We start from the raw sequence: 27,985 nt of genomic DNA on the forward strand, positions 1-27,985 counted from the left end.
ATCAAGTAATAGCTAAAATATAGACATGGGGGAGGACTCACAAACTTTGCATGTGCTGGAACTTTTGAGAGGTGAGGATAGAAGGAGTTAATGAAACAGGAGTCTAGAGAAGGCGGACAAAGAACTCTGAGCCTAGTAGACAAGAAATTAGGAGAAAAAGGTAAAGAAGGGGATCATTCTTGATCTGTCTCAGCCACGAGAAATTAATTAACCCAATACAAGAAATTTCAAACTTCATGGACTCAGAGGCAAGAAACTTGAGTTCAAATCTTGGATTTATTGCTTGCTTTTGCCACTATAAAATGAGCCTAATAATAACCACCAACAAGATTTAATTAAAGTTCAAACTAAAATAATAATGTTATCAACCCCAAGTGAAAAGCGAAGGTGTGGCTGACATAAGTTGAGGGTTAAAATGTGTTAAAGGAAGACAGAAGTGCTAATTTCTTCATCTTACAAAGCCACAAGTCAAAAGTTGATGGAACATCCTTGGCAACACTTGTTATTTGTAGTCTTTTTGATGACAGCCATTCTGACAGGTGTGAGGTGATATCTCACTGTTGTTTGATTTGCATTTCCCTGATGGATAGTGGTTTTTTAAATTGATGTAGTCCCATTTGTTTATTTTTTGCTTTTGTTTCCCTTGCCTAAGGAGACATATGCAAAAAAATATTACCAAGACTGATGCCAAAGAACTTACAGCCTATGGTTTCTTCTAGAACTTTTATGGTTGTAGGTGTGACATTTAAGTCTTTAATCCATTTTGAATTTATTTATTTTTCTGCATGGTGTGAGAGAGTACTCCAGTTTGATTCTTTTGCATGTAGCTGCCCAGTTTTCCCAACACCATTTATTGAAGATGCTGTCTATTCCCCATTTTATATTCTTGCCTCCTTTGTCATAGATTAATTGACCATATAAGTGTGAGTTCATTTCTGAGCTCTCTATTCTGTTCCATTGGTCTGTGTCTGTTTTAGTACCTGTACCATACTGTTTTGATTTGCATAGCTTTGTAGTACAGTGTGAAAACATGAAGTCTGATGTCTCCAGCTTTATTCTTCTTTCTAAGTATTACTTTGGCTAGAGAGGTCTTATGTGGTTCCAAACAAATTTTAGAATTATTTGTTCTACTTCTGTGAAAAATACCATTGGTATTTTAATAGGGGTTGCACTGAATCTGTAGATTGGTTTGGATAGTATGGACATTTTAACAATATTAATTCTTCCCATCCAAGAACATAGTATATCTTTCCCTCTGTTGGCATCATCTTCAATTTCTTTCATCAGCTTCTTATAGTTTTCACAGGACAGGTCTTTTACCTCCTCAGTTAGATTTATTCCTAGGTATTTTATTCTTTCTGATGTGATTATAAATAAGATTATTTCCTTTATTTCTCTTTCTGATAGTTCATTGTTACTGTATAGAAATGCAACAGATTTTTGTACATTATTTTTTGTATCCTGCAATTTTACCAAATTCATTGATGATTTCTAGGCAATAAATAACAAGTGTTGGTGAGGACATGGAGAAAAGGGAACCCTCATGCATTGTTGGTAGGAAGGTAAATTGGTCCAGCAACTATGGAAAACACAATGGACATAACTCAAAAATTTAAAAATAGAGCTTCCAATATGATCCAGCAATTCCTTTCCCAGGTATCCATCTGAAGAATGTGAAAAACACTAATTAGAAAAGATATATGCACCACTATTTTCCTTGCAGTATTATTTACAATAGCCTAGATATGAAAGCAACCTAAGTGTCCATCAATAGATAAATAGATAAACAAGATGTGGTATATACACACAATGAAATATTACTTAGTTAAATAAAGGAATGAATTCTTGCTATTTATGACAACATGGATGGACATAGAAGGTATTATGATAAGTGAAATAAGTCAGACAAAGAAAGACAAATTCTGTATGATTTTACTTATATGTGGAATCTAAAAATCAAAACAAATGAACAAACATAAGAAAACAGAAATTAAGAGTTATAGATCTGGAGAACATACAGATGGTTGCTAGAGGGAAGGGAAGTGGGAGGAGGAAAGAAATAGGTGAGGTAGATTAACAGATACAAACTTCCAGTTACAAAATGAATGAGTCATGGGCATGAAATGTACAGTATGGGGAATATAGTCAGTAACTATATAATATCATTGTATGGTGACAGATGAAAGCTAGACTTAACATGGTGATTTTTGTGAAACATACGGAAAAATCAAATCAATATCCAGCACAAACTAAGACAATGGTGTAGCTCAATTATACTTCAAAAACAAACTAACCAATAAACAAACAAACTCATAGGAAAAAAGATCAAGTTTGTGGCTATCAGAGTCTGTGGGTGGGGGGCGGGGAGGATAAAGGCAGTCAAAATGTGCAAGCTTCCAGTTATAAGATAAATAAGTAGTAGGGATGTAATGTACTACATGATATATATAATTAACACTACTGTATGTTATACATGAAAATCGTTAAGAGAGTAAATCCTAAGAGTTCTCCTCACAAGGAAAACAAGGTTTTCTATTTTTTTTTTAATTTTGTATCTATATAAAATGATTGATATTCACTAAACTTACTGTGAAACACATTTCATGATTTAAGTCAAATCATGCTGTACACCTTATACAGTGCTGTATGTCAACTGTATCTCAATAAAACTGGAAGAAAAAAGGTACTAAAAAGTAATAAATTTTGGGCTTCCCTGATGGCACACTGGTTAGGAATCCACCTGCCAATGCAGGGGACACAGGTTCTAGCCCTGGTCTAGGAAGACCCCATATGCCGAGGTGCAACAAAGCCCATGCTCCACAACTACTGAGTTTGTTCTCTACAGCCTGCAAGCCACAACTACTGAGCCCACATGCCACAACTACTGAAGCCTGCATGCCTAGAACCTGTGCTCTGCAACAACAGAAGCCATTGCAATGAGAAGCCCATGCACGGCAATGAGGAGTAGTCCCCACTCACCAGAACTAGAGAAGGCCCACGCGCATCAACGAAGACCCAACACAGCCAAAAATAAGTTTAAAAAATAAATATTTTTTTAAAAAAATAATAAATATTGATACACACACAAAAGAGAAGTTAATGAGTAGGAAACAGGGGTTTAAGTACATTTTTTAAAGTAACAGGGGACCTTCAAGATGGTGGAGGAGTAAGACGTGGAGATCACCTTCCTCCCCATAAATACATCAAAAATACATCTACATGTGGAACAACTCCTACAGAACACCTACTGAACACTAGCAGAAGACCTCAGACTTCCCAAAAGAAAAGAAAATCCCGACATACCTGGGTAGGGCAAAAGAAAAAAGAAAAAAAAGAGAGACAAAAGAATAGGGATGGGACCTGCACTTCTGGGAGGGAGCTGTGAAGGAGAAAAAGTTTCCACACACTAGGAAGCCCCTTCACTGGTGGGGACAGGAGGGGGTAAGCTTTGGAGCCACCGAGGAGAGCACAGCAACAGGGGTGCAAAGGGGAGAGATTCTCACACAAAGGATCAGTGCCAACCAGCACTCACCAGCCTGAGACGCTTGTCTGCTCACCCGCCGGGGTGGGTGGGGCCTGGGAGCTGAGGCTCGGGCTTCAGAGGTCAGATCCCAGGGAGAGGACAGGGGTTGGCTGCATGAACACAGCCTGAAGGGGGCTAGTATGCCATAAGTAACTGGGACAGAGTCTGGGAAAAAATCTGGACCTGCCTAAGAGGCAAGAGACTGTTGTTTCAGGGTGCGCGAGGAGAGGGGATTCCTTCCATGTCTGCCCACAGAAGGCAGAACACCACCAAAACAAGCTCCAGAGAAAGGCGCGAGCCAGGCTAACAGCTCGGATGGCAGAGATGGGCATGAAACACTAACGCTGCTGCTGCAGCCACCAAGAATCCTGTGTGCAAGCACAGGCCACTATCCAAACACCTGAGACCCCTGGGAACCTGTGCAGCCTGCCACTACCAGGGTCCCATGATCCAGGGAAAACTTCCCGGGGAGAATACATGGTGCGTCTCAGGCTGTTGCAATGTCATGCTGGCCTCTGCAACTGAAGGCTCGCCCTGCGTTCCAATTATAAGTACCGAACCCCTCCCTCCCTGTAGCATGAGTAAGCTAGAGCCCCCTAATCAGCCACTGCTTTAACCCCAACCTGTCTGGGTAGGAACAGGAGCCTGAGGGCAACGTACATGCAGAGGTGGAGCCAAAACAAAAGCTGAACCCCAGGAGCTATACAAACTAAGAAGACAACGGGAAATTTCTCCATGCAGCCTCAGGAGCAGCAGATTAAATCCCTACAATCAACTTGAGGTACCCTACATCTGGGGAATACCTGAATAGAGAATGAATCAACCCAAAATTGAGGCAGTGGATTTTGGGAGCAACTGTAGACTTGGGGTTTGCTATCTGAGACTAACTTGTAGACTTGGGGTTTGCAATCTGTGACTGACTTGTTTCTGATTTTAATGTTTATCGTAGTATAGTTTTCAGTGCTTGTTATCAATGGTGGATTTGTTTATTGGTTTGGTTGCTCTCTCTTTTATTTTCATTACTTGTTAAATTTTTTATTTTAATAATTTTAATTTTTTTCTGTTTTAATAATTTCATTTTATTTTATTATTATCCTTTTTCTTTTTTTTGTCTCCCTTTAATTCAGAGCCATCTGGCTGACAGTCTTGGGGCTGTGGCCTGGTATCAGGCCTGAGCCTCTGAGGTGGGAAAGCCGAGTAAAGGGTATTGGACCACCAGAGACCTCCCAGCCCCATGTAATATCAATCGGCGAGAGTTCTCCCAGAGATCTCTATCTTGACAGTAAGAGCCAACTCCACCCAACGGCCAGAAAGCTCCAGTACTGGACGCCCCATGCCAAACAACTAGCAAGAAAGGAACACAACCCCATTCATTAGCAGAGAGGCTGTCTAAAATCATACTAAGTTCACAGACACACCAAAACACAACACCAGACATGGCAATACCCACCAGGAAGACAAGATCTAGACCCACCGACCAGAATACAGGCACCATGCACCTCCACCAGGAAGCCGACACAAGCCACTGGACCAACTTCACCCATTAGGGGCAGACACCAGAAACAATGGGAATTATGAACGTGCAGCCTGCATAAAGGAGACCCCAAACACAGTAGGTTAAGCAAAATGAGCCGACAGAAAAATATTCAGCAGATGAACAAGCTACGTAAAAACCCACCAGAACAAACAAATGTAAAGGAAATAGTCTACTTGAAAAACAATTCAGAGGAACGATAGTAAAGATGATCCAAAATCATGGAAATAGAATGGAGAAAATACAAGAAATGTTTAACAAGGAACAAGAAAAACTAAAGAGCAAAGAAACAATGATGAACAACACAATAAATGGAATTTTAAATGCTCTAGAAGAAATCAATAGAATAACTGAGGCAGGAGAATGGATAAGTGACCTGGAAGATTAAATAGTTGAAATAACGACCACAGAGCAGAATAAAAAAATAAGAATGAAAGGAATTGAGGACAGTCTCAGTGACCTCTGGGACAACATTAAATGCACCAAAATTTGAATTATAGGGGTCCAAGAAAAAGAAGAGAAAAAGAGAGGGTCTGAGAAAATATTTCAAGACATTATAGTTGAAAACTTCCGTAATATGGGAAAGGAAATAGTCAATAAAGTCCAGGAAGCACAGAGAGCCCCATACAGGATAAATCGAAAGAAAAACATGCCAAGACACATATTAATCAAACTGTCAAAATTTAAACACAATGAACAAATATTAAAAGCAGCAAGGAAAAAGTTACAAATAACATAAAAGGTAATCCCCATAAGATTAACAGCTGATCTTTCAACAAAAACTATGAAAGCCAGAAGGGAGAGGCAGGACATATTTAAACTGGTGATAGGGAAAAGCATACAACCAAGATTACTCTATGCAGCAAGGATCTCATTCACATTTGATGGAGAAATTAAAACCTTTACAGACAAGAAAAAGTTAAGAGAATTCAGCATCACCAAAGCAGCTTTACAACAAAGGCTAAAGGAAATTCTCTAGGCAGGAAAAATAAGAGAAGGAAAAGACCTACAAAAACAAACCCAAAACAATTAAGAAAATGGTAATAGGAACATACATACTGATAATTACCTTGAATGTAAGTGGATTAAATGATCCAACCAAAAGACATACACTGGCTGAATGGATACAAAAACAAGACACATATATATGCTGTCTACAAGAAACACACTTCAGACCTAGGGACAGACACTCTGAAAGTGAGGGTATGGAAAAGATATTCCATGCTAATGGAAATCAAAATAAAGCTGGAGTACCAATTCTCATATGAAACAAAAAAGACTTTAAAATAAAGACTATGACTAAAGACAAGGAAGGACACTACATGATAATCAAGGGATCAATCCAAGAAGAAGATATAACAATTGTAAATATTTATGCACCCAACATACGAGCACCTCCATACATAAGGCAAATGCTAACAGCCAAAAAAGGGGAAATCAACAGTAACACAATACCAGTAGTGGACTTTAATGCCTCACTTACACCAATGGACAGATCATCCAAAATGAAAATAAACAAGGAAACACAAGCTTTAAATGATACATTAAACAAGATGGACTGAATTGATATTTATATGACATTCCATCCAAAAACAACAGAATACACTTCCTTTTCAAGTGCTCATGGAATATTCTCCAGGATAGATCATAGCTTGGGTCACAAATCAAGCCTTGGCAAATTTAAGAAAATTGAAATCATATCAAGGATCTTTTCTGACCATAAAACTATGAGATTAGATATCAATTACAGGAAAAAACTGTAAAAAACACAAACACATGGAGGCTAGACAATACGCTACTAAATAACCAAGAGATGATTGAAGAAATCAAAGAGGAAAGCAAAAAATACATAGAAATAAATGACAATGAAAACACAATGACCTTAAGCCTATGGGATGCACCAAAAGCAGTTCTAAGAAGGACGTTTACAGCAATGCAACCTATCAGAAGAAACAAGAAAAATATCAAATAAAAAACCTAACCTTACACCTAAAGCAATTAGAAAAAGAAGAACAAAAAAAACCCCAAAGTCAGCAGACATAAAGAAATCATAAAGATCAGCTCAGAAATAAATGAAACAGAAAGGAAGGAAACAGTAGGAAAGATCAATAAAACTAAAAGCTGGTTCTTTGAGAAGATAAACAAAATAGATAAACCATTAGCCAGACTCATCAAGAAAAAAAGAGAGAAGACTCAAATCAATACAATTAAAATGAAAAAGGGGAATTAACAATTGACACTGCAAAAATACAAAAAATCATCAGAGATTACTACAGGCAACAATATGCCAATAAAATGGACAAGCTGGAAGAAATTGACAAATTCTTAGAAAAGCACAACCATCTGAGACTGAACCAGGAATACATAGAAAACATAAAGAGATCAAGCACAAGCACTGAAATAGAAAGTGTGATTAAAAATCTTCCAACAAACAATAGCCCAGGACCAGATGGCTTCACAGGTGAATTCTATCAAACATTCAGAGAAGAGCTAATACCTAACCTCAAACTCTTCCAAAATACAAAAGAGGGAAGAACACTCTCAAATTCATTCTACAAGGCCACCATCACCCTAATACTAAAACCAAAGATGTCACACACAAAAAACTACAGACCAATATCACTGATGAACATAAATGCAAAAATCCTTAACAACATACTAGCAAACAGAAGCCAACAGCTCATTAAAAGGATCATACACCAAGATCAAAGGGGTTTATCCTAGCAATACAAGGATTCTTCAATATACGCAAATCAATCAATGTGATACACCATATTAACAACCTGAAGGATAAAAACCATATGATCATCTCAACAGATATAGAAAAAGCTTTTGACAAAATTCAACACCCATTTATGATAAAAACTCTCCAGGAAGTAGGCATAGAGGGAACTTTCCTCAACATAATAAATGCCATATATGACATACCCGCAGCCAACATCATTCTCAATGGTGAAAAACTGAAACCATTTCCTCTAAAATCAGGAACAAGACAAGGATGCCCACTCTCACCACTACTATTCAACATAGTTTTGGAAGTTTTAGCCACAGCAATCAGAGTAGGAAAAGAAATGAAAGGAATCCAAATCGGAAAAGAAGAAGTAAAGCTGTCACTGTTTGCAGATGACATGATAAAATACATACATAATCCTACAGATGCTACCAGAAAACTACTAGAGCTAATCAATGCATTTGGTAAAGTAGCAGGATACAAAATTAATGCACAGAAATCTTTTGCATTCCTATACACTAATGATGAAAAATCTGAAAGGGAAATTAAGGAAACACTCCCATTTACCACTGCAACAAAAAGAATAAAATACCTAGGAATAAACCTACCTAAGGAGACAAAAGACCTGTATGCAGAAAACTATAAGACACTGATGAAAGAAATGAAAGATAATACAAAGTGATGGAGAGATATACCATGTAATTGGATTGGAAGAATCAACGTTTTCATAATGACTATACAACCCAAAGCAATCTACAGATTCAATGAAATCCTTATCAAACTACCAAGGGCATTTTTCACAGAAGTAGAACAAAAAAATGCACAATTTGTATGGAAACACAAATCCCCGAAGAGCCAAAGCAATCTTGAGGGAAAAAAATTGAGCTAGAGGAATCAGGCTTCCAGACTTCAGTCTATACTACAAAGCTACAGTCATCAAGGCAGTATGGTACTGGCACAAAAACAGATATATAGATCAATGGAACAGGATAGAAAGCCCAGAGATAAACCCACACACATATATTCACCTTATCTTTGATAAAGGAGGCAAGAATATACAGTGGAGCAAAGACAGCTTCTTCAATTAGTGGTGCTGGCAAAACTGGACAGTTACATGGAAAAAAACGAAATTAGAACACTTCCTAACACCATATACAAAAACAAACTCAAAATGGATTAAAGACCTAAATGTAAGGCCACACACTACCAAACTCTTAGAGGAAAACATAAGAAGAACACTCTTTGACATAAATCACAGCAAGATCCTTTTTGAATCACTTCCTAGAGAAATGGAAATAAAAACAAAAATAAACAAATAGGACCTAATGAAACTTAAAAGCTTTTGCACAGCAAAGGAAACCATAAACAAGACCAAAAGACAACCCTCAGAATGGGAGAAAATATTTGCAAATGAAGAAACTGACAGAGTATTAATCTCCAAAATATACAAGCAGCTCATGCAGCTCAATATCAGAAAAACAAACAATCCGATCTAAAAATGGGCAGAGGATCTAAACTGACATTTCTCCAAAGAAGATAAACAGATTGCCAACAAACAAATAAAAGGATGCTCAACATCACTAATCATTAGAGAAATTCAAATCAAAACTACAATGAGGGGGCTTCCCTGGTGGCACAGTGGTTGAGAGTCTGCCTGCTGATGCAGGGGATATGGGTTCATGCCCCGGTCCGGGAAGATCCCACATGCCACGGAGCAGCTAGGCCCGTGAGCTATGGCCGCTGAGCCTGCGCGTCCGGAGCCTGTGCTCTGCAACGGGATAGGCCACAACAGTGAGAGGCCCGCGTAACACACAAAAAAAAAAAAAAAAAAAAAAACTACAATGAGGTATCACCTCACACCGGTCAGAATGGCCATCATCAAAAAATCTACAAACAATAAATGCTGGAGAGGGTGTGGAGAAAGGGAAGCCTCTTGCACTGTTGGTGGGAATGTAAATGGATACAGACACTATGGAGAACAGTATGGAAACTCCTTAAAAAACTAAAAATCAAACGACCATATGACCCAGCAATCCCAGTACTGGGCATATACCCTGAGAAAACCATAATTCAAAAAGAGTCATGTACCAGAATGTTCATTGCAGCACTATTTACAATAGCCAGGACATGGAAGCAACCTAAGTGAATATCGACAGATGAATGGATAAAGAAGATGTGGCACATATATACAATTGGATATTAGCCATAAAAAGAAACAAAATTGAGGTATTTTTCATGAGGTGCATGGACCTAGAGTCTGTCATACAGAGACAAGTGAGAAAGGGAAAAACAAATACCATATGCTATCACATATATATGGAATCTAAAAAAAAAAATTCTGATGAACCTAGTGGCAGGACAGGAAGAAAGACGTTGCTGTAGAGAATGGACTTGAGAACACAGGGAGGGGGAACGATAAGCTGGGAGGAAGTGAGAGAGTAGCACTGACATATATACACTACCTAATGTAAAATAGCTAGCTAGTGGAAACAGCTGCATCACATGGGGAGATCAGTCGGTGCTTTTTGACCACATAGAGGGGATGGATAGGGAGGGTGGGATGGAGATGCAAGACAGAGGGGATATGGGGTATATGTATACATATGGCTGATTCACTTTGTTATACAACAGATACTAACACAACATTGTAAAGCAATTATACTCCAATAAATATGTTAGAAAAATAATAAAGTAACAGAGTTAAGCAATAGAAGAAGTAAAAGGATTTTATAATTACTCCAAAAATTAGAAAGGGAGGGAAAGAGAGGTGTGAACAATGCTGTCTTGTATTCATAGCATGAAGAAGTAATTTCTAAATTGGATAAATGAAGAAATAGCAATACAAGTATATTTTTAAATAGGAAAATAACCACTAAAGAATACAAATAAAACTGGTTAAAAATAGATGCCTCTGAGAAATGCAAAACAAAACTACAATTTGGTACCACCTCACCCTGGTTAGAATGGCCATAATTAAAAAGTCTACAAATAACAACTGCTGGAGAGGCTGTAGAGAAAAGGGAACCCTCCTACACTGTTGGTGGGAATGTAAATTCGTGTAGCCACTATGGTGAATGGTATGGAGGGTGCTCAAAAAACTAAAAATATAGTTGCCATTTTAGCCAGCAATCCCACTCCTGGGCATATATCTGGACAAAACTATAATTTGAAAAGATACATGCACTCCTAAGTTCATAGCAGCACTATTTATAATAGCCAAGACATGGAAATAACCTAATTGTCCACCAACAGATGAAGAGATAATGAAGATGCAGTACACACAAACACACACACACACACACACACACACACACAGACACTGGAGTATTATTTGGCCATAAAAAATAATGAAATAATGCCATTTGCAACAACATGGATGTACCTGGAGGTTATTATACTAATTGAAGTAAGTGAGACAGAGAAAGACAAATACCATATGATATCACTTTATATGTGGAAACTTAAAATAAGATACAAATGAACTTATATACAAAACAGAAATAGACTCAAAGACATAGAGAACAGACTTATAGTTGCCAAGGGGGGAGGGGTAGTTGGGGAGAACTGGATTGGGAGTTTGGGACTAGCAGATGCAAACTATTATATATAAAATGGATAAACAACAAGACCCTATTGTATAGCACTGGGAACTATAAAACACTGTTACAAACCATAATTGAAAAGAAAAAAAAGATGCCTGTGAGAAGGAGTTAAAGAGTAGAGATTTCTGAGTTTCTTTACAGATCCTATCATACTATGGACTAAGAATGCCACCTGCCATATCAGCAAACAAAGGCTGTTGCAGCTGTCAAGCCATCAGCCACTACAGCCGGCCCCAAAGTTGAGCCCTGAAGGAACTCAGGATGGAAACAGGCAGGATGCCTGCCATTAAGCCATCAGCCATCAGCCACTGCATCCACCAGCAACTGTGTACCTTGAGGGGTTTCAGGATGGAGAAAAACAGGATACTGGCCCTAGATAGTTAAGATGCATGTCAAAGGAATGATTTCAATGAGCCCAGGCTCTTGCATCTTCCCATACACAAAAAATTCATGTGCTAAATTCATTAACTTGAGATGTCTAGTTTTCTTTAATTAACAGTAATCTGTTGATGTTCCAACCACCTGATTTTTGTTGCAAAAACCCCTATATATCTTGGCTCATCCCTCACCTCTTCACAGCAGTCCCTCGGAACTATCTGAGAGGTTGCCTCCCAGGCTTGAGTCCTTAGAAATTCCATCAAAAAAACATAATTCTCAACTTTTAGGTGGTGCATTTTTTCAGTCAACAATACTATTTCACTTTAAATTATATATGTGTGTGCACACTGTATATAATTTCCATCTTCAGAACGCAAAAACCAAACATTACATTTTCAAAAGCTAAGCACTGTAAAATAGTAGTCTGATAAAACTGTATATTACACATTAAAATTAGAAGAAAACAAATGCCCACCTAATTGCATAAATACCCAAACTACCACACAGAAGTTGAAAGACAAATCGTATTTAACTGGAAAAGTGAGATCTATCAAGTTTTAGCATAAAGAAGTGGTTTACTAACTTTTTAACTAATATTGTCCTGTTTAAAAGAAATATTACCCCCAAAAATCCCCTATATAAAACAGATCCAAAGAAAACTGCTGTGCCTGAAGTAGAGAATTAGGAGCCCCAATCAAAAGTTTCCCCCTGGGAAAAAACCTCCGATAGAGATGATACCTGTGACATCACCTGGCCATGATTCCATGCTAGGAAAATGAACCATCTGACAGCCACTTATAAGCTATTGTATAACAGAAGCTAGTGCCCAAGGTATCACAGATTGGCTAATCTTATGGGAACTGTTGTCTTTATGAAATGACTGAGTTACAAAATAGCCTTCTGAGATTCATATTATTGAAAGATCCTGTCTACTGGGGCCTAATCACCCAAGTTGAACTAACAACAGATGTGACTGGCCTGTAAATGAACTCTGCAAACAGGGCAACTTGCATAAGCCACCAAAACCATCCCTGAACAGCAGCTCAAAATCTGTCCATACAGGAGCAACAGGAGATTATCGAGTATCAAAAGTCACTCCCCATCATGCCTGCCCCATCACTTTTCCACAAATTACACATAAGACATTTATTATTTCAAGAGTTTGTAGCATCAGTGTAATTTGAAGAGGATAATCCCATCTGAACAACAGGATAAGTTTACTCAGAATGTGTCCCTTCTTACCTCCCAGAACTCTTATTCTACACCTTTTTTTTGTTTGTTTCTATGACAAAAAGACAACTACCACATCCTGCGGAGCCAGACAGAGATCTAAACACCTAGTGACATGAAATCTCTCCATATACCAGTAGTCATCTGGGAAACAGTCATTGCCCCTACCCCTCTCTTTCTGCCTCATTCATAAATTTCTTTTCTGAATTTTTAAAATCAGAGTAAATCCATCATCAATGGGATAATTTCATGAGGAATATTCTATTCTCCCTGTTTTGCGGGCAGTAATAACAATGATGATGAGGAGGAGGAAGAGGACGACAGTGATGACCACAGGAAACACTTATTTAACACTTATTATTGCCAGGTGCTGTTCTAAGAACTTTATATATGTTAAATAATTTAATTAATTTTATATCTATGTATATATAATTTTCTTCAAATGCTGCCTCCAGTTCATTTTAGACCCAGAGAGCCTATGCAACGGCAGGAGCTCTCTACCAAAGGTAGCTACTTTGACTAGTTCAGTGCTATCAAATAGAAATAAAATGCAAACCACATCTATAAATTTTAAAATTTCTGGTAGTCACATTAAAAAAGGAAACACAGGTGAAATTAACTTGTGGAGCTTAAGAATAGAACAGCCATCTTAGGCTGGGGAGGTCCTTTCAAGATAAGAAAATAGCACCCTCCCTGCAAGTGAAATTACCAGCAGTCAAAAGCAGTTGGCATTCCAGGAAAATTGAGATACAACACACGCAGCCCAAACAACCATATGGGTGGATCACTAACCTAAGGGTGACCAGAATGGAACATAAAAGAAGCCCAGTTTCTCTCCCCTGGGGCAGACCCCTTCTTGGTCTCATATGGTGCTCCCTTGCAGTGTACTCAAAAAATGTCACTTTCTACACTCGCTTCTAACTCAGAAAATACTTTTACCAACTGCATTGCCAGCCCCAACACTGCACTCTGTGGCAAACTTAATAATATATTTTATTTAACCCAATATTTTGAAAATAGTCTCGTTTCAACATGTAATCAATATAAAATACTGAGGTATTTTACATTTTTCATACTATGTTCAAAACCGAGTACATTCCAAACACAATACTATGAGATTAGAAATCAATTACAGGAAAAAAATAACTATAAAAAAACATATGGAGTCTAAAAAATATGATACTAAACAACCAATGGATCACTGAGGAACTGAAAGAGGAACTCAAAAAATACCTAGAGGCAAATGACAATGAAAACATGATGATCCAAAACCTATAAGACACAGCAAAAGCAGTTCTTAGAGGGAAGTTTACAGCAATAAAATCTTACCTCAGGAAAAAAGAAAAATCTCAAATAAACATCCTGCCCTTACAGTTAAAGCAACTGGAGAAAGAAGAACAAACAAAACCAAAAGTTATTAGAAGGAAATAAATCAAAGCTCAGAGCAGAAATAAATAAAATAGAGACAAAGACAACAATAGCAAGGATCAATGAAACTAAAATCTAGTTTGCTGAGAAGATTAAAAAAATTGGTAAACTTTTAGCCAGACTCATCAAGAAAAAAAGGGAGAGGACTAAAATCAATAAAAATAGAAATGAAAAAGGAGAAGTTACAACTGACACCACAAAAATTCAAAGGATGTTAAAAGACAACTACAAGCAAATATATGCCAGTGAAATGGACAACTTAGAAAAAATGAACAAATTCTTAGAGAGGCACAACCTTCCAAGACTGAATCAAGAAGAAATAGAAAATATGAACAGATCAGTCACAAGTACTGAAATTGAAACCGTGATTTAAAAACTTCCAACAAACAAAAGTCCAGGACCAAATGGACTCTAGGCGAAGTCTATCAAACATTTAGAGAAGAGTTAACACCTATACTTCTGAAACTATTCCAAAAAAATAGCAGAGCAAGGAAGACTCCCAAGCTCATGCTACAAGGACACCATCACCCTGATACCAAAACCAGACAGAGATATCACATAAAAAGAATATTATGGGCCAGTATCACTGATGAACATAGATCCAAAAATCCTCACCAAAATACTAGCAAATCGAATCAACAACATTTTGAAAGGATCATATACCATGACCAAGCGGGACTTATCCCAGGGATGCAAGAACTCTTCAGTATATGCAAATCAATCAATGTGATATACTATATTAACAAATTAAAGAATAAAAACCATATGACCATGTTAATAGATACAGAAAAAGATGTTGACACACATCAACACCGATTTATGATAAAAACTCTCCAGAAAGTGGGCATAGAGGGAACCAACCTCAACATAATAAAGGCTATATATGACAAACCCACAGCAAACATTATTCTCAGTGGTGAAAACAAAGTATTTCCTCTAAAATCAGGATCAAGACAAGGGTCCCCACTTTCACCACTATTATTCAACATAGTTTTGGAAGCCCTAGCCATGGCAATCAGAGAAGAAAAGGAAATAAAAGGAATCCAAATTGACAAAGAAGAAGTAAAACTGTCACTGTTTGCAGATGGCATTATACTATATATAGAAAATCCTAAAGATTCCAACAGACAACTACTAAAGCTCATCAATGAATTTAGTAAAGCTGCAGGATACAAAATTAATACACAGAAATCTCTTGCAATCCTATACACTAACAAGGAAATATCAGAAAAATAAATTAAGGAAACAATCCCATTTACCATTGTAACAAAAATAATAAAATACCTAGGAATAAACCTAGTTTCTGCTCCATGGCCCGGGGGTTGGGGACCCCTGCTCTATGACATAAATCATCAAGATCTTTTGACCCACCTCATAGAATAATGAAATTAAAAACAAAAATAAACAAATGGGACCTAATTAAAATCAAAAGATTTTGCACAGAATAGGAAAACATGAACGAAACAAAAAGACAACCCACAGAATGGGAGAAAATATTTGCCAATGAAGCGTCTGAGAAGGGATTAATCTCCAAAATATACAAATACAAACAGCTCATGCAGCTCAATATCAAAAAAACAATAACACACATCAAAAAATGGGCCAGAGAACTAATTAGACATTTCTCCAAAGAAGACATACAGATGGCATATGAAAAATGCTCAACATCACTAATTATTAGAGAAATGCAAATAAAATCTACAGTGAGGTATCACCACACAATGGCCAGAATGGTCATCAAAAAATCTACTAACAATAAATGCTGGAGAGGGTGTGGAGAAAAGGGAACCCTCTTGCACTGTTGGCGGGGTTGTAAATTGGTACAGCCACTATGGTGAACATTAATGGAGGTTCCTTAAAAAACTAAAAATAGAATTACCATACGACCCAGCAATCCCACTCTGAGGCAAATCCACGGAGAAAACCATAATTCGAAAAGATGCATGCACTGTGATGTTCACTGCAGCACTATATACAATAGCCAGGACATGGAAGCAACCTAAATGTCCATTGACAGAGAAATGGATAAAGAAGATGTGGTACATTTATACTATGGAATATAACTCAGCTGTAAAAAAAAAACAAACACAAAATAATGCCATTTGCAGCAACATAGATGGACCCAGAGACTGTCATATTGAGTGAAGTAAGTCAGACAGAGAAGGACAAATACATGATATTTCTTATATGTGGAATTAAAAAAAATGGTACAAATTAATTTTTTTACAAAACAGAAATAGAGTTACAGATGTAGAAAACAATCATAGGGTTATCACTGGTGAAAGAGGGAGAGGGACAAATTAGGAGATTGAGATTGACATATGCACACTAGTGTACATAAAATAGATAACTAATAAGGATGTACTGTATAGCACAGGAAACTCTACTCAATACTCTCTAATGAGCTATATGGGAAAAGAATCTAAAAAAGAGTGGATATATATATATGTATAACTGATTCATTTCACTATATAGCAGAAAGTAACACAGCATTGTAAATTATACTCCAATAAAATTTTATTTTTAAAAATCGACTGCATATTTTACATTTATGGCACACCAAATTCTGACTAGCTAATTTGTACATCTCAATAGATGCACATTTAGTTAAGTACCTTTAGAATCTCAAACAGAATATTAGATTATGAGTTATTTGTCCATTGTTCTTATTGTACATATGAGAAAACGGAGGCCCAGGGAGAAGTGCTATCTCTCATACACTGAAAGGAGACATAAACTTATAACCAGGAGAACTGAATTCATATACAAGCTCTGTCACTTCCTTGTTGAGTGACCTTAGACGCCACAGGTCACTGAACCTTAGTTTCCTCATCTCTAAACAAGGGATAATAACCTGTACTTTACAGGGTTGTCCGGGGCTTCAGATGAGAACATATATTTGTAAGGGTCTAACAAAGCACATACCAGTAAAATCACAGATCCAGCTAGCAGCAGTGTATCAGTCTGGGGCATCAGTCTAGGCCTAGTCAAGAGGTAGAAACCAGTATAAAGAATTACTGAACTATAAAATTATTAAACTAAAATAAACTAACCATAAGATATAAGGAAACTATATATGGTACCCTAAGGCTGAAGGAAGGTACTCAAAGAAGGACAAATGTGGAAGGGGTTCAGCTCTCATTGGAAAAGGTATAATCAAAGTCACTGAACAGCAGAGAAGTTTGCTGTTTTGGCCTGGTAGTCCACAGTCACTAAGTAAGCAGGAGGCAAGTCCAGAGGGCGGGTGGGAAGCAGAGAATCAGCAACCAGTGAAGCAGATAGAGAGGATGGGAACACTCTAGGTTTCAGGAAAGTTTCACAGGGCCAGTAGGAACCTTCCAGAGCACAAGCAGATGGTAATGGGGGGTGGCAGAGGAAGCGGAGAGCAGCACCTCTGTTATACAGTCAGCAGGTAGGCTATGTGGGGGTCCTACAGAAGGAAGCTCGAGGATAGCATGAGTGGAAAAGCCTTCAGGGACAGACATATATTGAAAGACCTATAGAAAGGTTATCACCAGGCCAGGTGGAGGTTTCAAGGTCATTGAGGGACCCTGTATTGTGGGTGTATGGCTGGATCAGAGCCCCACTGGATATCTCACTCCCTCTCTACCAACCCACCTATGCAGCAGCTAGAAACTACAGGACAATCACTCCTCCTGCAATATCCCTCCAGCACCCTCTACTGAGAATGCTTAATATCTTTCTTATAGTAAAAGAGAGATGCTTAAAGGATTTCTGTCCATTTTAACAGAACAGGTATTGAAGATGGTTGGAGCTAAGAGGCCATAAATTGATAACATACAGGGGTAGACTGGAAGCTACAGTTTCTAGTACTTAGCTCAGTGCTTTTTCTACTACCTTAAATTTCACAACTGGGAGAATTCTAGACAGTTTCTTGAAAACTACTCTCACACTGAGCTGTTTACCTTCCTTATAGGTGTGCAGGATGGTCCCACTGTTAGAGAAGTAGGAAAAAAGACCGATAGGAAGAGGGATTGGCTCAAGATGGTGGAGTAGAAGGACAGGCGCTCACTCCCTCTTGGAAGAGCACCGGAATCACAACTAACTGCTGAACAATCATTGACAGGAAGACACTGGAACTCACCAAAAAAGATTCCCCACGTGCAAAAACAAAGGAGAAGCTGCAATGAGATGTTAGGAGGGGCAAAGTCACAAGAAAATCAAATCCCATAACCACTGGGTGGGTGACTCACAAACCGGAAAACAATTAAACCACAGAAGTCCACCCACTGGAGTGAAGGTTCTGAGCCCCACATCAGCCTTGCAAACCTGGGGGTCAGGCAACGGGAGGAGGAATTACCAGAGAATCAGACTTTGAAGGTTAGTGGGATTTGATTGCAGGACTTCAACAGAACAGGGGGAAACAGAGACTCAACTCTTGGAGGGCACACACAAAGTAGTGTGTGCATCAGGACCCAGAGGGAAGAAGCAGAAGACTGAACCAGAACAACCTGCTAGTGTTGTCGGTTCTCCTGCAGAGGCGGGGGATGGCTGCGGTTCACCACAGGGACAGGAAACTGGTAACAGGGGTTCTGGGGGTGCTCCTTGGTGTGAGCCCTCACCGAGTCAGCCAATGGCCCTACCAAGGAGCCTGTAGCCTCCAGTGCTGGGCTGTCTCAGGCCAAACAACCAACAGGGAGGGAACCCAGCCTCACCCATCAGCAGACAAGTAGATTAAAGTTTTACTGAGCTCTGCCCACCAGAGTAACACCCAGCTCTACCCACCACCAGTCCCTCCCATCAGGAAGCTGCACAAGCCTCTTAGATAGCCTCATCTACCAGAGGGAAGACAGCAGAAGCAAGAAGAACTACAATCCTGCAGCCTGTGGAACGAAAACAACATTCACAGAAAGATAGCCAAAATGAAAAGTCAAAAGGCTATGTACCAGATGAGGGAACATGATAAAATCCCAGAAAAACAACTAAATGAAGTGGAGATAGGCAACCTTCCAGAAAAAGAATGCAGAATAATGATAGTGAACATGATCCAGGACCTTGAAAATAGAATGGAGGCAAAGATCGAGAAGATGCAAGAAATGTTTAAAAAAGACCTAGAAGAAGTAAAGAACAAACAAACAGAGACGAACAATACAATAACTGAAAAGAAAAATAGACTAGAAAGAATCCATAGCAGAATAACAGAAGCAGAAGAATGGATAAGTGACCTGGAAGACAGAATGGTGGAATTCATGCCATGGAACAGAATAAAGAAAAAAGAATAAAAATAAATAAAGACAGCATAAGAGACCACTGGGACAACATTAAATGCACCAACATTTACATTATAGGGGTCCCAGAAGGAGAAGACAGGGAGAAAGGACGTGAGAAAATATTTGAAGACATTATAATATAAAACTTCCCTAACATGGGAAATAGCCACCCAAGTGCAGGAAACGTAGAGAGTCCCAGGCAGGAAAAACCCAAAGAGAAACACACCGAGAAACATAGTAATCAAATTGACAAAACTTGACAAAGAAAAATTACTGAAAGCAACAAGGGAAAAATGACAAATAATATACAAGGGAACTCCCATAAGGTTAACGGTTCATTTCTCAGCAGAAACTCTAAAAGCCAGAAGGGAATGGCATGACATATTTAAAGTGATGAAAGGGAAGAACCTACAGCTAAGATTGTTCTACCTGGCAAGGATCTCATTCAGATTCGAGAGAAAAATCAAAAGCTTTACAGACAAACAAAAGCTAAGAGAATTCAGCACCACCAAACCAGCTCTACAACAAATGCTACAGGAACTTCTCTAAGAGGGAAACACAAGAGAAGAAAAGGACCTACAAAAGCAAACCCAGAACAATTAACAAAAACGCTATAGGAACATACACATCGATAATTGCCTTAAATGTAAGTGGATTAAATGTGCCAACCAAAAGACACAGACTGGCTGAATGGATACAAAAACAAGACCCATATATATGCTGTCTACAAGAGACCCACTTCAGACCTAGGGACCCATACAGACTGAAAGTGAGGGGATGGAAAAAGATTCTGTGCAAATGGATATCACAAGAAAGCTGGAATAGCAATAATCATACCAGATAAAAGAGACTTTAAAATAAAGAATGTTACAAAAGATAAGGAAGGACACTACATAATGATCAAGGGATCAATACAAGAAGAAGATATAACAATTATAAATATATATGCACCCAACGTAGGAGCACCTCAATACATAAGGCAAATGCTAACAGCTATGAAAGAGGAAATTGACAGTAACACAAGAATACTAGGGGACTTTTAACACCTCACTTACACCAATGGACAGATCATCCAGAAAGAAAATTAATAAGGAAACACAAGCTTTAAATTACAAAATAGACCAGATTATTTAATTGATACTTATAGGACATTCCATCTGAAAACAGCAGATTACACTTTCTTCTCAGGTGCACACAGAACATTATCCAGGATTGATCACATCTTGGGTCACTAATCAAGCCTCGGTAAATTTAAGAAAATTGAAATTGTATCAAGCATCTTTTCCGACCACAACTCTATGAGGTTAGAAATCAATCACAGGGAAAAAAAACATAAAAAACACAAACACATAGAGGCTAAACAATAGGTTACTAAATATCCAAGAGATCACTGAAGAAATCAAAATATACCTAGAGACAAAGGACAATGAAAACACGACAATCCAAAACCTACAGGATGCAGCAAAAGCAGTTCTAAGAGGGAAGTTGATAGCAAAAAAATCCTACCTCAAGAAAGAAAAAAAAATCTCAAACAATCTAACCTTACACCTAAATGAACTAGAGAAAGAAGAACAAACAAAATCCAATGTTAGTAGAAAGAAAGAAATCATAAAGATCACAGCAGAAACAAATGAAATAGAAACAAAGAAAACAATAGCAAAGACCAATAAAACTAAAAGCTGTTTTTTTTCAGAAGGTAGACGAAATTGATAAACCTTTAGCTAGACTCATCAAGAAAAACAAGGAGAGAACTCAAATCAATAAAATTAGAAATGAATAAGTAGGAGTTACAACAAACACCACAGAAATACAAAGCATCATAAGAGACTACTACAAGCAAGTCTACTCCAATAAAATGGACAACCTGGAAGAAACAGAAAAATTCTTAGAAAGATATAACCTTCCAAGACTGAACCAGGAAGAAATAGAAAATATAAACAGACCAATCACAAGTAGTGAAACTGAAACTGTGATTAAAACTCTTCCAACAAACAAAAGTCCAGGACCAGATGGCTTCACAGGTGAATTATATCAAACATTTAGAGAAGAGCTAACACCCATCCTTCTCAAACTCTTCCAAAAAATTGCAGAGGAAGGAACACTCCCAAACTGATTCTACGAGGCCACCATCCCCCTAATACCAAAACCAGACAGAGACACAGCAAAAAAGAAAAAATTACAGACCAGTATCACTGATGAATATAGATGCAAAAATCCTCAACAAAACACTAGCAAACAGGGTCATACACCAATTTCAATTGAGATTTATCCCAGGGATGCAAGAATTCTTCAGTATATGCTAATCAATCAATGTGATACACCATAATAACAAATTGAAGCATAAAAAACATATGATAATCTCAATATATGCAGAAAAAGCTTTCGAAAACATTCAACACCCATTTATGATAAAAGCTCTCCAGAAAGTGGGCATAAAGGAAACCTTCCTCAACATAACAAAGGCCATATACGACAAACCCACAGCAAATATCATTCTCAACAGTGAAAAACTGAAGGCGTTTCCTCTAAGATCAGGAACAAGACAAGGATATCCACTCTTGCGACCATTATTCAACATAGTTTTGGAAGTCTTAGCCACAGCAGTCAGAGAAAAAAGATAAATAAAAGGAATCCAAATTGGAAAAGAAGTAAAACTGTCACTGGAGATGACATGACACTATACATACAGAATCCTAAAGATGCCACCAGAAAACTACTAGAGCTAATCAGTGCATTTGGTAAAGTTGCAGGATACAAAATTAATACACAGAAATCTCTTGCATTCCTATACACTAACAACAAAAGGTCAGAAAGAGACATTAAGGAAACAATCCCATTCACCATTGCAACAAAAAGAATAAAATACCTAGGAATAAACATACCTAAAGAGGTAAAAGACCTGCACTCAGAAAACTATACGATACTGATGAAAGAAATCAAAGATGACACAAACAGATGAGGAGAAATACCATGTTCTTGGATTGGAAGAATCAATATTGAGAAATGACTATACTACCCAAAGCAATCTCCAGATTCAATGCAATCCCTATCAAATTACCAATGGCATTTTTTTACAGAACTAGAACAAAAAATCTTAAAATTTATATGGAGACACAAAAGACCACGAATAGCCAAAGCAATCTTTAGGGAAAAAAACGGAGCTGGAGGTATCAGGCTCCCTGACTTCAGACTATACTACAAAGCTACAGTAATCAAGACAATATGGTACTGGCACAAACATAGAAATATAGATCAATGGAACAAGATAGAAAGCCCAGAGATAAACCCACAAACCTATGGTCAAATAATCTATGACAAAGGTGGCAAGTATATACAATGGAGAAAAGACAGTCTCTTCAATAAATGGTGCTGGGAAAATGGACAGCTACACGGAAAAGAATTAAGTTAGAACACTCCCTAACACCATACACAAAAATAAACTCAAAATGGATTAAAGACCTAAATATAAGACCGGACACTTTAAAACTCATAGAGGAAAACATAGGAAGAACACTCTTGGACATAAATCACAGCAAGATCTTTTTTGACCCACCTCCTGGAGTAATGGAAATAAAAACAAATATAAACAAATAGGACCTAATGAAATCTAAAACCTTTTGCACAGCAATGGAAACTATAAACAAGGCAAAAAGACAACCTTCAGAATGGGAGATAATATTTGCAAACAAATAAACAAAGGATTAATCTCCAAAATATATAAACAGTTCACGCAGCTCAATAGTAAAGAAACATACAACCCAATCAAAAAATGGATATAAGATCTAAATATACATTTGTCCAAAGAAAACATACAGATGGCCAAGAGGCACATGAAAAGCTGCTCAACGTCACTAATTATTAGAGAAATACAAATCAAAAGTACAATGAGGTATCACCTCACACCAGTTAGAATGGGCATCACCAGAAAATCTATAGACAACAAATGCTGGAGAAGGTGTGAAGAAAAGGGAACCCTCTTGCATTGTTGGTGGGAAAGTAAATTGATATAGCCCCTATGGAGAACAGTATGGAGGTTCCTTGAAAAACTAAAAATAGCATTACCATATGACCCAGCAATCCCACTACTGGGCATATACCCCAAGAAAACCATAATTCAAAAAGACACATGCACCCCAATGTTCATTGCAGCACTATTTACAATAGCCAGGTCATGGAAGCAACCTAAATGCCCATTGACAGATGAATGGATAAAGAAGTTTTGGTAAATATATACAATGGAATATTACTCAGCCACAAATAGGAACGAAATTGGGTCATTTGTAGAGACGTGGATGGAGCTAGAGTCATACAGAGTGAAGTAATTCAGAAGGAGAAAAACAAATATCGTACATTAACTCATATATATGGAATCTAGAGAAATGGTACAGATGAACCACATTGCAAGGCAGAAATAGAGACACAGATGTAGAGAACAAATGTATGGAAACCAAGGGGGGAATGTAGGGGGATGAATTGGGAGATTGGGATTGACATACATATACTAACATGTATGAAATAGCTAATAAGAACCTGCTGTATAAAAAAAAATTTTTTAAACGGTGCATTTTGAAAACAAAAATAGAAACATGCATGTGATCTATCAATATCACTTCAGGAATGTATATTAAGGAGATGATTAGACAAGTTTCAAAATCTGTATGTAAAAGGATGTTCATTACAATTTTTTTATGATAGTAAAAAAAATCAGAAAAAACCTAAATGACCAACAATTGAGAAATGCATAAATGGGTTATGGCACAGCTAGTTAATGGAATATTATATTGTATGTAGCCACTTTAAAAAAAAAGACTAATAGAAATTTCACCTTTCTGAGGCTCAGTTTCTTCATTGGGATAGTGAATAATGTACATACTACCTCACAGGTTTACTGTAAGAATTAAGGAAGACTGAATATGTAAAATCCCCAGCCTAGGCATGGGACATAGGAATTACATAACAGAAAATTTTTTCCTTTCCCTTAGATGACATGAAGTCAACCACTGCAGCATATTCTTACTTTCATTTTTCCTATTCTCACCGGGAATGAAAGAAAACCAGATGTAAGGGTTTTCCCATCATCTGTCCTTCTTCATCCACTTAATCAGTGTTATGTTAACAACTGTCATGGCACTTAACAAGTAGCTAATTATTTTCATACCACACTTGTGGTTTTAAAGGCTCTTTTTTCCTTCAATTATACATTTTCCCAATTAAGTATTCAATGATGGACTGAGTGGAATCCAGAATTGCTGGCCTATCCAGAGAACTCACTTTGCTTGAATGCCAGTTACTCACATAATGCCATGTCAACCTGACTGATGATACCAGGCAATGGAAAGCACATCCACTAGTCTGCTCTTTCTTCTCATAACTTGCTACTTTCATAGCCTCATCCAAAATGCTTGTCAAAATATTCCATATGATAACCACTGTGCAGTGTGTTCTTAGTCCTAAAAGGGCCAGATGCTTGGTCAAGAACCTACATTTAGTTCTGGTAGGCTGTCTTGGTCACATGTTACATACATATTGGAGCTTACAAGATAGGCCTACACCTAGTTGTAAAGAATAAACTTGACAATTATTTATACCCCTTCATGAGACACTGGGGAATCAGAGAGATCCATGGGAACTGACATTATCTGGTACAATGCTGCCCTGTCCAATACAGTAGCCACTAGCCACATGTGACTCATTGAGCATTTGAAATGCGACTAGCATGACTGAGAAACTGAGTTGTTAATTTTATTTTCTTTATATAGCTTGTGGCTACCATATTGGACAGCATAGATCTAGACTATAGTTTAATGGAAGAATGTGGGATTTGAAGCTAAATAGATTCCCAGGTTTAAATCTTGTCAACTGTTAATTACTAACTATATAGCTATAACTTTGATCATGTTCTTTATCTTGTTCAAACCTCAGTTGCATGATTTGTAAAATGCGGATAATACCAGAACCTCACAGGGTTGTTTTGATTAGAGAATGAACGTAAAACACCTAGCCCGGGGCTCATCACATGGTAAGTCACCTTTAAATAATAGCTATTTATCAAGCTCCCCATTTTCCATATGGAGAAACTGAAGCTCCAAAAGAAATGTCTTGTCCACAGTTATAGAGCTAGTTGGAAGCAGAGTCAGGAGCCAAATCCAGACTGTCTCACATTTTTTGATAATGAGTTTTCCTATAGAGACGAATCCTCCTCACCCCTGAAGAGTGAAGGGTGGTAGCCCAAACAACTACTCAACTGCTATAAAAAAATACCTTATACATGTAGAGAAAATGTACCTTTGTGAAGCCTATTTGTTCCTTCCGGAAATTTTCCAGGGGTTTGATCAGCAAATCACTAGCATTGTGTACCTAGAGAAAAAGAAAGAACACGCAAAATAACTTGTAGATTAGCAAGGTTCAGATTCAACATTCATTGTTACTAGGGTATTTCCTTGTAATACACCATCCTGCAAAACGTTAACTAGTTTGCTGGTTTGTTTAGTTTTGTTACTGTGTTTCCCATATTGGTCTTTTAAAATCAAATGCTTTGACGATTACCTTAAGTGAATACCATGGGAGATAGCACAGGGGAGCATTTTTCTCAAGGACAAGAGCCCTTCCTGTGGGGGAGAAGATGAGAGTGTGGGTTTTCCAGTCATAGAGACCAGGGTTCAAATTCCAGCTGTGCCACTTAAGGTAATTTGCCACTCCAAACCTTTGTCAAATAGGATCATCACAGCACCTATCTTGTAGACAAAGTACCTAGCACAGAGTAAACACTCATTGTGGAAACTGGGAAGGAGTCAGAGAAACCATCCGATTTCTTGAATTCTAAGATTCATATTTTAACATTTCTGAAATCACCATGCATCATAGTTTGTCAGTGTTTTCCCTTCTTAGCAGCACATAAAATAATGACTCATCTAACAATCAATGACATCTTGGATTTAATGAGGGAATTACTCCCTAACCCTGGAGCAGTTGAGTAACTGACCTAGCTTTATGCAAACTGGTTTCTGAAGAAATGTTAAAGTGAACATTTCGCTTAAATTAACAAAGGTTTCAAAAACTCTTCTGGGTCCTTGCTACTCAAAATATGGCCCCCTAACCAGCAGCAGCAGCATCACCTGGGATCTTGTTAGAAATGCAGAATCTCAGCCTCCACCCCAGACCTATCAAATAAGAATCCTTATTTTAACAAGGGCCCTAGGTAATTTGTGTGTACACTCAAGTTTTAAAAGCACTGTTCTAGCTTTTTAATTTGTTTTAAGTTGGAGCTATTGGTATAATTAGACATTTGGATTCATTTCCTTAACTACTCACCAAAACTTTATTCTTGCATTAAAAATATAATGGCAAATTGGGATTAAGTTGATGCTTTCAAATCTTTCAATATTTATGATGTGTCTGGGAATTAATATAACTGTACATGGAAATCAAAATCTGTGAAAATCAGAGATAACATTAATACCAAAGTTGGAGAGGTGTGGAATCAAGTTTTAATTTGAAAAAGTAAACTTTTCCTCCTTAAAAAAAATCAAATGCTGTGAGAGGAAATGAAAGAAGGAACATTAGGGGCATTTCTCTGTAACTTTACTGGTAGTCTGATCTGAGTTTTTAATCGATAAATATCCAGGGTCATGCCCAGAAACAGACACAGGAAGCCTGAAGTATATGTGGAAGAGAGAAGAGAAAGGGAAGGGAAAATACATGAAAAGGCCAATTGCACCAAGTGCAAATCATTTCATGGGAGGCAAATGAGTTAGCAGGAATAGCATCAGGAAAAATCCCAGTATAAATTGTTTCCAGCCCTGCCCTGGTGTGTCATAAAACCAGAACATTTCCCTCAGAACTAGGAGTGTATTACAGCATCACAGAGAATACTGGACCAGGCCTTCTAACAACCTAACTGTAAGTTCAGAACCTGACAGGAACAGCCTGTCCAGGTACTAAAAATATTGGCATTAATATGGTGTTGGAAATATAAAAAACATCATATCCAAATTGAATCCCTTGCACAGTGGGCAGGTAGAGACATACAAAGCTTTGTCTTCATGTAAACCTCTTGGGAGATTTCATCTATCCAATGCAACAAGTGGGGTTTGTTTCTTCAGAGGTATGAATTAGCTGCAATTTAATTTTGATCCATTACAAGACAAGAAAATGAGGGACTGGCTTCGTTATCAGAAGAGACAAAGTGTCAGTAAGACAAGATATGTCTTTATGACAAAAATAGAATAGAGAGTAGAAAGCCAGTTTTGACCAGTTCTGTATTCTCCAGAGTAAGAAGCAATTTTTAAACTACCAACAAAAAGCAACACGAATTGAGGCATTAATACA

At 37.7% G+C, this 27,985-nt stretch overlaps 1 protein-coding gene across 3 annotated transcripts in view; it reads right to left on the reverse strand.

The window, feature by feature from the left end:
- OPHN1 (oligophrenin 1) overlaps window positions 1–27,985 on the reverse strand; it is a 582,946-nt gene that overhangs the window by 322,188 nt on the left and 232,773 nt on the right. For all 3 annotated transcript variants that reach the window (XM_027093626.1, XM_027093627.1, XM_027093625.1), the window contains exon 5: window positions 25,943–26,014. In XM_027093626.1, the coding sequence (XP_026949427.1) occupies window positions 25,943–26,014 (72 nt within the window). The remainder of the gene's footprint in view (window positions 1–25,942; window positions 26,015–27,985) is intronic.

This window comes from Aethalodelphis obliquidens, unplaced genomic scaffold (genome assembly GCF_003676395.1).
Source record: "Aethalodelphis obliquidens isolate GAN/ISIS:26980383/991018 unplaced genomic scaffold, ASM367639v1 scaffold85, whole genome shotgun sequence".
NCBI lineage: Eukaryota > Metazoa > Chordata > Mammalia > Artiodactyla > Delphinidae > Aethalodelphis > Aethalodelphis obliquidens.